Below are 12,023 nucleotides of genomic sequence, written 5' to 3'. Positions count from 1 at the left end.
CCGTTGTTCTCAGGAAATTGATCAATATGTGAATCAAGGAAATGCAGCTTCAAGTTCATTAGGCAGCCCAGTTTTTCAAAGTTGCGTACCATTTTTTTTACATTAGTTTTGTAATTTACGTCTTTAGTGTTACCCAAAAATTTTGATATTCGTACTCTATTTAGAGATGAAAACTTTGAAAGAAATATGAAAGATGATGAGAAAGCAGAACAACGTTCCTGAGAACAACGGGGACTTTAGTGAAGAGCAAGGAGAAAGGTTTCACCAAGACTTGAAGAAATTTGAACGCAGATTTCAAGGACGATGTGGTATAAATATGTTGGCAGATTACTGCTGGATGATGAAGAGAGAAACATCTTCAGAAACAGGTCAAAAGCGTGTCAGAAATCCTGCTATTGTCATTTTAATCAAATTTGAAGCAAATTTTCACTTTTCGCGATTTTCTGCCTTTTCATCGCCGTATGGTGGGTTGAAATTTTTGTAAAAAAAAAATCAAAACATGGTTTTCGATGTATTTTTTCCCGTAGAATTCGATTCTGAAGTCAAAAAAATAAAATTTTTCTTTATTTTTTTTTTATTTAAAAAAAACCATGAAAAAACCGTAAAAAATGAGGTTTTTCGAGCAAAACCCCATAAAAAAGTAGCTGGACCCTACTTTTTTATTGCAAAATTCGGATTCAGCGTCGAAAAATACATAAGAATATATAGGTCTGGTCAATTGCACAGACACTTTTGTTTTTTTTGTGGGCCTGTGTTATAATAACAACATTTTCAATTTGGTCTAAAAGTTGAAAATTCCAAATTTGATCGTAAAAAAAGTTTTTGAAACCACATTTTTTCAAGTTTTAAAAATTCTATGTACGGTTGTTCATAGTACTCAGAAGCTTAAACAGTTTATCCCCATTACTTTTTTCTATAAAAAGAAAATTATCAGAGTTAGAGGATTTTCAAAATCCAAAAAAACAAACTGAAATGAGCATTTTAAGCCAAACAACGCATGATATGAAAAAAGCCAATAGAAGAAAAACTTTGCTTTTTGAAATCCCTACAGAACTACGATAACAACTTTTTTAATTTGGTCGAAAAGTTGAACATTCCTAATTTGGTCGTACCAAAAATAATGAAAAATTCAAAAATTCCATTTTTTGGTCAAACTATACAAGATACGAAAAAAAGCTCAAATTGCGCGCCCTGGGAAGAACTATAAATTTATAATTAATCATTTTTCGATATAAGCTACGAAAAAAAATGAGACGAAAATTGTTCATCCAAAAAAGATCTATAATTTTTGATAGGACACGTAGTTTTTGCTTTAGTCGTAAAAAATATCATTCAAAATAAAAATATTAAATTTGTTTGAAAGAACGACACAAGGTACGAACTTAAATTACCAGACAAAAGTTGTTCACCTAAAAAGATCTATAAATTTATTATTAATCATTTTTTCATTGGACGAGTAGATCTTCTTTTAATCGTAAAACATAAGATAAAAAATGCAAAAATGAACTTTTTGGAAAAATCGCAGAAAAGACGAAAGAGGACATAGGCTCCTATATAGGACCCTGTATAGGTTCCTGTATTAAACCCTATACAGATGCGCAGTAGTTTTTATTCAATCGTAAAAAACAACATTGAAAATAAAAAATTATAAAAAGAAGGAAATAAGAATTAGTATGATTCAATTTTTATACATATTATGAATTGCAATCATATACATTTATTGAAATGATGCATGTTTCAGAGCAGCTTAGAATACAATTTCAAGAAAAATAAAAAACAAATACAAAAATAATCATGATAACTACAATTTCCCCTTTATTTTTCAATTGTTTAATAAGTAATCTCAGGCAGAATTACATAAAAAATGTATTATAATTGATATAAAAGTGTTTTGTATAATGTAGAAAAGTTTACATGTTGGACAAAATCGAGTGCGAAGCACGAGACGCGTGATGAGAATGTGTTCGTTAAAGCCAAAAGAGCTTTAACAAAAGAGAGTTCAAAATTACGAAATTACAGTTGCCGGTCCGTTCACCTTTGATTTTAAAAGGTGTGTGTCCGAATGTGGAAGAAATGCAAAGACCAAGTGCGGCGTGCGATTGCCATTAGTCGCATGCCGTAGGTGCGCTCAAACTCTCTTTTAACATAAGAGAATTCACAATTACAAAATTACAGTGGTGGATGTTTTGAGTCTTAATTTTAAAATGTTTGAGCAAGAATGTGCGAAAATATAAAGACCGAGCGCGTAGCGCGAGGTAAATATATAATCGAGCGCGAAGCGCGAGATGAATACGACATTGAGCGTGAAGCGCGAGAACCAACATTTGCGCGCCCTAGGCGCGCTCAAACTTGCGAGTGAAGCGAGCCGCGCGCATACAAAAACATATGCGATTTCACCACTAAGAGATGTCCTTAAAACGTATAATAACATATTTTTGTCATTGCTAGACCTACAATTGCATACCTGCAATTAACAGGTAAGTTCAGGTAATAATAACTGCAAATATATTGGTCCTAGAAATGTTATTTTTTTGGTAAATGTAGGTTTTCGGGTCTGCTATTGAATGCCATCGGTTTTATTTTTCTAGTTTTAAAAACAACCGAGACAATTTAATTGTATATGGGCTTAACAATTAAATTAATTTTCAATTCACTATAATTATAATTAAAAATGAAAAAATATATCCAAAACGACAGATTATGAATGTAAACCCTTCAAACTTTCATTTGATACCAGTTTCATTAATGTGAGATGGCTAGTTTTGTCGCTACGTTATTTTGAAAATTGCTGTAAAAATATTTAGGCCTTAATTAACAATTACATTGTGAGACAACACATACATGAATCTTCACCAATTTTTTTTGCTGTTGTATAGCATCGAAAAGTATGTAATCATGATATGCTCAAATGCCTAACTTCATTTTTAACAACCAAAAATAATAATTTTGTTATCCCTAATTTTAACGCAAAAAACGTTAATTCGTTTATTTTTCAATGAAAATTAAACAATAATAGTCCTACATACATGAATTTTGTTAATTTTTTTGTTCTGAGCAAATTCACGTCTGTGACGTATGCCGATTAAACGCATCGTTTACGAGTTATATCGACTAACCATGTTAAAAAAACGGTCAAATTTGATATTTTTTATTTTACAACCCGCTCATATACATTTTCCGCCAAAGTCACGTAAAAGAAAGTTTATTTACGGACGTTAGATTTTAGATCGGACGCAGTCGGAATACTTTAAATTAGTTGTTGGACGACGTCCGGGGATTTAGAAGAACAATTGCTTTTCGAATGATATACTCCTCCCGAAAGTGTGAATAAATCTTTATTATAGTGAGAAAAAAGTATCCCTTTGCCAAAGATTGCTTCTGTATAAAATTAAAATTAACAATAAAATATTTATTATTTACGAGAACGATACCTAGGGACCGTCCATAACTGCGTTTCCTGATTGCAAAAACAAATTTTCCGAAAGATGGACCTGCAATGTTATTGTTCAATATCTTGTAATAATTTATAAGTTTAAAAATCACTTTCATGTTTCATCTCGTGTTTCATATATTTGGTTGTTGATTAACTTTTGTGTCGTATGTTCAATATTTTGTAGAAAATGAGCGTTTTTGGCATGAAAATTGAAAAATCTGGTAAGAAAATGAAACTATCACTATTTTTCAATTGAAAATTCAACTGCCTTGTAAATAATTGGTCTTTTTGGCTTTCGAAATTTAACAATTTTGTTGGAAATTCGTCTTTTTTAGTAGAAAATCAAATTTTGTAGTTGATAATTTATCTTTTTGGTGTAAAATTCATCTTTTTCGTTGAAAATTTAATTATTTGGTTCAAAACAGATCTTTCTTCACTGAAAATTCAACTAATTGGCTGAAAGTTGAACTTATTTGTTAAGAATTATTTTTTTTTGCAAAGATTCACCTCTTTGATTGAAAATTAAATTATTTGAGTGAATATTCAATCTTTTTGTTACAAATTACTCAAATTAATCAATCATTCCATTTTTTGATGAAAATTCATTCAGTTAGTTGAGCATTCAACTATTTTGATCAAATTTTGATTTTTGGTAAAAAATTAATCTCCTTTGTTGAAAATTTATTCATTATGGATTAAAAATTCATCTATTTGGTGGAATATGCAACTGTTTTTGGTTGAATTTTAATCGGGTTTTGTTTGGAGATTTGACTACTGAGCTGAAAATGCGTTCCTATAATTTGAAAATTCAACTACATATTTGGTTAAAAATTGAACTATATTCTTAAAAACCTAATTATTGCATATGAAAATGAACTATTTCTTTTAGATAATCTTTTTCTTTATCAAAAATTCAACTATTATGTTAAAATTGATGTTTTGGATTAAGAATTCATCCGCCTTGGTTCAACATAAACTATTTTATTAAAAATTGGAATACATTTAGACTCCAAATTTGAGTAATTTAAGGCTATTTATATTGAATTCAATATGATATTTACATTAATATTTTTTTAAAGAACTTTCTCATATTCGATTCCCCTATGTTTGTCAAAAATCACCCTTATTTGTCCTGCTTTGAAAGTATTTTTGACTGTGAAGTCTGATATTTTAATATTTTTAATTATTCTTAGTTCATTACAGAAACTTATAGTTTTTTATTTTTACCAAGGGAAAAGGGCTCGTAATTATTTATTTCGTCCAGACAATGAAGATGAAAAATAAATACGAGACTATTGCCGAGTTGGAATCCATTTTCGAGGAAATAATGGAGGTGTTGGGAATTCGTTTGCGAGAGAGTGATTGGGAATCATGAGGGATTCAAAGCGTACCTTCGTCGCCAGAAGTCGAGGAGTCCTCGGGCTCTGGGGAAGGCCCCGGAGACTCCCATTCGTATCTTCGATCCTGTTTTCCGCCATCGAAAGTTCCTCCATTATCGTCGGAACGTCCTTTGTCTGGGGACGTGGTTCTTCCATGGATCCTAGATTCGCCTGATGTGGAGTAAGGAGATCTTCTGCCATCGAGACTTGGCGATCTTCTGCTGAAATCCGTTGGCATTGCTGGTCGTTTTCTACAAAACACGTGCCTGGTACGTTTATGCTAGATTCAAAGCCTCTGGAGATCAAGTGATACCGCGAGAAGGATCAAAAGTTTCTTTTAGTTCAAAAACACGAATAGCAGTTTAGATTCGGAAGTTTATTAAATTAATTAACCGGAAACAATCTTAAGAAAAACTAAAGAGGAGAATGTTCTCTAGATCTGAATCAGTAGAAAACTCTACAAATTGAATGGAAACAAAATTCGTTTACCAATTGCTTCCGTAAACGTTTTTAGCAATGATAAGTAGTTTTCAAGCCATCTAAAATGCACGGAAAAGAATTTAGCATTGAATCAAGAAAATATTGGGGTGAATGTGGATAATACAATATTTTCTAGATCCAAAAAATTGAGCTGCCGGATCGAAGAATTTTTCATTTCAACTTCAACTCGAGCTCAGTCAGTTAGTTTTTAAGATTTTTAAATAAAATTTTTGGCGCATGCAGCTCGAAATGTCCTTAGACTGATAGAGCAAAAGGAAGTTCAAAATCTATTTACAAAAAAATTGTTGTTAATTTTTTTCTGATACGTGGGGCTCATCAGGAAAATTTTAGCCCAATCGAATTGAAATTCCAGAAATTATTAACGTGTTAAGCCGATAGCGGCTAGGTTCTATTTTTATGACAAACTGTACAAAATTAGAACAAAGCATAAACATCTAATAGTTGAGATTCACCGGATTCTTAATTTCTGCGAATCTTTTAATGCTTCAAATTCGTAGAATTTAAAACAGTGAAATATCGAGAAAACACTTGGTTTTCATTCCTGTTGTAATAGAGCGTTAGTATTTTTTGCCTTCTGAAAGAGAAAAGTCACTGGATTTTTAATTTCTTAACAAAAGTGTAGTGAGATGATGTCAGCAAGCGAATTCCAGAGGTAGAAGAAGAAGTAGACATGAAAAACAGTGGGAGGAAAATTTGCTAAAAAACTAAGAGAAACAAGGTGTGAATTTTATATTTTAAAAAAATTCAGTAAAAAAATATATCGTAAAAATAATAGCGATCATTTTTTCACTGCAAATATCAATTCATAAATGTGAGACATTTTATTCTGAATTTGAATCAGTAAAATTTCGTTGAAAATCAGCGGCAATAAGTTCTGACTATTTTATCAGCGAAATGTCCTTTATTTCTTTCAGGGCAAAGAATATATCTATCTCAAATAAAATCCAGAATGGAAAAGTCTTTGAGCATAATACATTGATACTACCTGATCACTTGATTAGTTTTTAGTTTTGGCGCCGGTGAACTGTATTATGAATCGGATCTGAGACTCTCGCTACAGCCTGCGCGCGAGTCGCCTAACCGCTATCGGCTTAAGACGTTAATAATTTCTGAAATATAAATTCGATTGGGCTGAAATTTCCCAGAAAACTTCTTTATACTGTTGTTAACAACTTTCTCGCTGAAATTTTTTCGTTGCTCAAAATTCGCTCAATAAACGAAACGCTGGTAGTTAGAGAAGTGCGATAAGCGCCACGCATCAGAAAAAAATTAACAACAATTTTTTTTAAATAAATTTTCAAATTCATTTGCTCTGTCAGTCGAAGGACATTTCGAACTACATTCTCTGAAAATTTGATTAAAAAATCTTTAAAACTGACTGACTGAGCACGAGTTGAAGTAAAAAATGAATTGAAATTGATTTTTCCAGAAAAGCCAGATTTTACTTTAATTGAAAAATAAAAAAGCTAAAACTTTTTTCCTGAGGGAAAAAACATGCGCAATGAAATTCTATATCTAGGAATAGTCTTTAAAAATTAAAGTCCGAAAATATTTTTGGAAACTTCCAGGGGCCTCCCCACTCTCGACGAATTAAGTTTATGTGCCCTTCTTCGATCCGGCAGCTCAATTTGGCTTGTCTCAAGAAAATGTAACGTATTCAAACTAATACTTTCTTGAGTCAATGCTAATTTATTTTCCGTGTTACTTTTTATTTTGTACTTTCTACAAGAAATCCTCTAAAATGTTAAAACTCTACTAAACTATGCTTTGATATAAATAAATAAAGTACCTTACCGTAAAATGGCTTTAAAGCAGGATGGCCACAAAACGTAATTTAAAAAATTAGCAGACTTTCCTGAATAATTTTTTATTTTCCCTGACCATTAATATTTAAAGAATCAATTTCTAATGTACAACATTTTTAATATAAAATATTTTATGAAGAAATACATTTTATTTTATAGTTATAAATTGTTTATTTATTAATCTCAGAGCTGTCACAGTCAAATTTACTTGGAAAAAGTGAAAAAATGACTTATATAAAACTAAACAGTCGGTAAAAGTGACTAATTTCTAATCGAAAAAGTGACTCGAAGTAACTAATCAGGGTTGTTATGTAAGTCGGATTTTAAAATTTCAGGACATTTCCAAGTTTTCCAGGTCAACTTCTAAAAAAATTTTTAAGACAAATTAAAATTTATTTTTCAAAAACATCTAAAGTTGACGTCTTTTTGCAATGGCAACATTATAAAAAAATTAGAAACTTTAGCAACAGTTCAAAAAACTGGCGTGTAAATAATATTCGCCGGTACTGCACATCAGATTATTAATAATTGCAACTTTTTAAAAGTTGTTCGACTATTATTTCATTATAAATAAATTTTTTTATGTAGTAACAAATGATATAATATATCATAGTAACTTCAAAAAAGAATGACAATAAAAATTTGTAGTATCTTTTTCAAAATTCCAAGATCTTTCCAGATTTTCCAGATTATTTCAAAAAATTTTAAGACTTTGATAGGTATTCCAAGTTATATAGTAAGCCTGCTAATGCGCATTGATAATGCGATTTAAGGGAATTCAAAAGGTTTTGATCAAATACATAAAAATGCCAGGTGAGTTACTTCCAGATGAACTTAACGCAATCAACAAAAAAAAAAGAAAAAACACCATTATCTTGAGTAAATTTGAGTGAATTTAGAAAAATTGAGTAAACCTACGAAATATCTTAGTTCTGGTGAATAAAATCTTTTAAATTTATTAAAGTATTGTAAAATCCAGTTAAATTCTATGAAATTTGATGGTATTTCCTAAAATGCTGCCAAATTCTTTAATATACCTTGATAAGAGCTTTTAAAATCCATTCAAATCATTGATACTCTCGGCTTACCCTAAAATATTTTAAAACCTTAAAATTCGGTTGAAAGCCCCTGAAACTTTTTGAAGCACTTGAAAATTCTTTGGAATTTAAAAACCACCCTAAAATCATTGACATCTATTAATATACCTTTAAATTATTGAAATGTATTACAACTTTTCTTAGAAACTTTTAAAATACTCTGAAATATTTTGGAATAATTCAAGAAAATTCAGAAATAGGTATACGCCTGGATTCAATCGTTTCAGTTTAATTCGACAGAATTTCGTTCCCTGATATTTTAAAAATCCCAGATTTTTCCCTGATGTTCATAATTTCCGGACCTGCGGCCAGCCTGCTTTGAATTTGGCGCGTAAACGTACTCCCTGAAATCAACAGAGGAGGACGATCTCCGGGTGGTGAAGTCACGGATCTCAGTGGATCGTCTGCAGGATGTTCCGGCGTCCTTGACCTCGACGATGGGGTCACAGACATTTGCCAATTCAGTGTTGGCAGTAGTCTTTGCTTCCTTGGCTGGTGATTGAGGCGGAGACGTTGGTGGCGATGGTGAGGGACTTCCGGTTCGACCAGAACTGTAGCAGACAGCTGCCTTCCGGAGAGTCTCCCTGCACAGTTCGGAGAACATGCTTCTTCCCCCATTGCCCTTTCCGGACCGGCCCTTCTTCCGCCGTTCACTTTCGTGCACCAACTGATCACCCACCGATCATCTTGCTCCTTATCAGCTTCTATCACATTCTTTCTGAATCATATGATAGAATTTCCTAACCTCAAGATAAGATCTTCTATTCTCTTCTTCTCAGCTGATCCAAAGCTACTTTCAAATATCGAATTTGCGCTTTGGGTCTTATCAAATGATACTTATCTCGCTCCTCTTTGGCACCAAATCTTCCCTTTGATCACGACTTTATTCACAAAGCTCAATATTTTTAGAATTTTGACAACTGCAATACCGAGCTTACAAAATTAGTTTTTATGAAAATAAAAAATTTAAGACGCGAAGAAGTTGATTATAAATTGGATGTAGTTATGGCATATTTATTTTGTAAACCTTTAATAACTTATCCCTTTGGCATCCCTCTCATATAAAAATGTTTTAACTATTCTGAGTGCTACAATTTGTAGCTAAATTAGTAAACTCCAAATTTGCTTACAAAGCAAGTTAGGGATCTGATAGCTGCCACTGAAATATTGCAGTGACAGAGTTATCGGTTAATTAACAACCCAACCTTAAGACTAAGAACGCACCACCGGTTGCAATAAAACCGTGTGGCTCGCTGCCAGCTGTTTGAACTTTTACGTTTTTTATATCTACGGGGAATGTTCACTTTACACCAGTCAACATATCCAGAAAACTTATTTCGAGTTTTCTCAAATCACCATCATTCGATAAAGTCCCCATAAAAAGTTTCAAAATACTTTCAACAGCGTGCAAAACTAGTCATTACTTCAGTTAAAAATAGTAGCTCCTTATTTTCATCCAATTCTTATAATATTATACTTTCTTACCCATGATAATGTAATAATTAAACTTCTTAGTTAAAATCTTTCAATTTTATCACCCATTTAAATTTTAAATATTAAATTTAATTAATTAATTGAATTAAATTAAATATTTAAATTTTGCATTTACCTGACCAATCCAACACTTTAATAATAATTTATCTTTAAGCCCAAGACTAAAGAAAAGGTTTTCGTAAAGTAAATAAACCTTTTTTGCGAAAAGTATTTAATTAGTGCAAATCGCATGTGAGTTTATCTGCTGGTTTAAATTGTTTATTAGAGCGATTTTTTAACTATAAATTGAATTGAAATTTAAATAACTTAATACAAGATATACAACAAATGGATTTGCTCTACGAATATAAGGCTCTTGTTTGATTATCGTTAAGAAAGCATCTATCATCTTATTACAAATAAGCTTTAGTCTATCTTTCCGCTACGGATAATAATTAGGCTAACTTCATTTTGCATCCGATTTTGTAAACAAGCAAAAGTCATAAAAGAAATAAAAGTCCTTCAAAATCTCCTGTTTTGAAAGTTATAGGAGACTAAATTACATTACAAAATGTAATACAAAATACCAGGGTTTTGAATTTGCAGGCAATGTTCCGACAAATAATAGATTATTTATTCCTCCTGAAAACTTGGCTACATGGAGTTAGCCTAATCCTTATCCATAGAGGAAAGATACACTAAATCTTATTTGTAATAAGATGATAGACGCTTTCTTAACGGTATTTGAACAATAGCTTAATATTCGTAGAACCCATCGAAATATAGTAGTGTGCCAAATCACCCGAAGTGGCAAGCAACTTGGCGCAGGTGTAATACTTTAGAAAAACTAAAATTAACTTATTTTATATATTTTTTATTAAAAAAATTTCTTTAACTTGCTATAGTCAAGATATGAAGTTACTTTAAGCTCATTTCCCCAGTATTTATGTTTGTATATCTTTCTTTTTAATTCACTTTTCCTTTGAGGTGCACCAATCTTTTCTTCTTTGTAATTTATGACTTAAATATTATTCAATTATGCTATTATTACAATTCAGCAACGTCTTCAGCTAACAAATGACATTTTTAAAGCAACAACATTTTTCTCAAATAAACTGCCCATTCTACGCCATTTGTTTTAAACTACAACTAGAGGTGAAACTGGTTACTAAACACTTTCACAAACAAGTTAATTCACGAGACTTAAATTAACAATCATCGAGACAGCTGTCTGTATTTAAGAGTGTTTAAAGATCACCCCTCGAATATATCTTAGGTATTTCAAGGTAGAAGCGATCAGACAGATCTAATTTGTCTTTAACGGGATCTGCAATTAGATTCCCACCCACTCGAGGAAAAGCGTTTAAGATTATTTTTTCCCTGTTTGAGCCACGGCACGAGATGGATTTCCGGTTCGATATCGCTTGGTGCCAAAGAGACGAGAATTTCTGACAATGAGGGCAATTTACGTTTTCTGGTCTGGTCGTAAATTATACTCGCAATGTTTTTTTGGCAACTAGATTGACAAGGAAGACATTTGTTTGGAAACAGAAGAGAACGTCCTTGTGGCGCGGCACGTCATCCCGGAAGAGGACATACGTCGCGCACGCGACGTCGACGTCTGGACGAGCCTTTAAGGACGAGCACTGAACGTGGCGGGTTCCAAGCGAGAACTGAGCGAGGAACACCAGCAAATGCGCGAGAGTGAGACAGAGAAGTGTGTACGAGAAGGAGAGACGCGTCAGCGTATGAGAGTAGCTACCCCCAGGGCCGTCACACATCCTGGTCAACAACAAAAATTCAAAAATCAGCATATTTCATGGGTAAATCCGAGTTTAAAAAGAAAAAGCAGATTTTTATTTAATATTAAAATCAGGGTTAAGCTTTTCCATTTTTAAAGTCGAAAAGTTGGTATTATCCAGTCTCTCAATTTTTAGATTTTTCCAATTATTTCTGCAACTTTTTAAACTAAATTTTTATCAAGAACTTCTGCACCGAAGTACGGTAGACTATAGCCAATATCTATGAATAAAGTAAATTTTTTAACCTAAAATCTTACAGACTTATTTCAAAGAAATATCGGGCATGCATACTAATTGAAAGGTAGCATGCCATAAGGGTCCAACCCACATTTTTACGATTTTACAGGAGATAAAAGAACGCTCTCGAAAATCAAATTATTAAGTAAAAGAGAAAATAAGATGGTAGTTTCTAGATAAATCAGCGAACGTTTTTACAACTTTGGAGGTTGACGAAAAATCCTATTTTCAGTTCAAAAACAGTGATATGTGCTTTCTAGGTATTAAGTTATTGAATCAATATAAATATATACAAT

General features: G+C 32.1%; 1 protein-coding gene across 15 annotated transcripts in view; it reads right to left on the bottom strand.

Moving 5' to 3' along the window:
- Positions 1-12,023, bottom strand: part of LOC117170478 (MAP7 domain-containing protein 2) — a 319,741-nt gene that overhangs the window by 105,023 nt on the left and 202,695 nt on the right. For 2 of the 15 annotated variants that reach the window (XM_033357184.1, XM_033357178.1), the window contains exons 1-2: positions 8,557-8,892; positions 4,825-5,063 (exon numbers count right to left, since the gene is read on the bottom strand). The exons of 10 other annotated variants lie outside the window; for them this stretch is intronic. In XM_033357184.1, coding sequence (XP_033213075.1) covers positions 4,825-5,063; positions 8,557-8,819 — 502 coding nt within the window. In that variant the 5' untranslated portion in view covers positions 8,820-8,892. Of the gene's footprint in view, positions 1-4,824; positions 5,064-8,556; positions 8,893-12,023 lie in introns of those variants that run through there. 3 more of the 15 variants (XM_033357181.1, XM_033357180.1, XM_033357183.1) reach the window with 2 other exon arrangements.

The sequence above is a fragment of the Belonocnema kinseyi genome, chromosome 4, assembly GCF_010883055.1.
Source record: "Belonocnema kinseyi isolate 2016_QV_RU_SX_M_011 chromosome 4, B_treatae_v1, whole genome shotgun sequence".
Taxonomy (NCBI): domain Eukaryota; kingdom Metazoa; phylum Arthropoda; class Insecta; order Hymenoptera; family Cynipidae; genus Belonocnema; species Belonocnema kinseyi.
The sequence above is the reverse complement of the archived record's forward strand: the minus strand, read 5'-3'. Positions and strand labels throughout refer to the sequence as shown.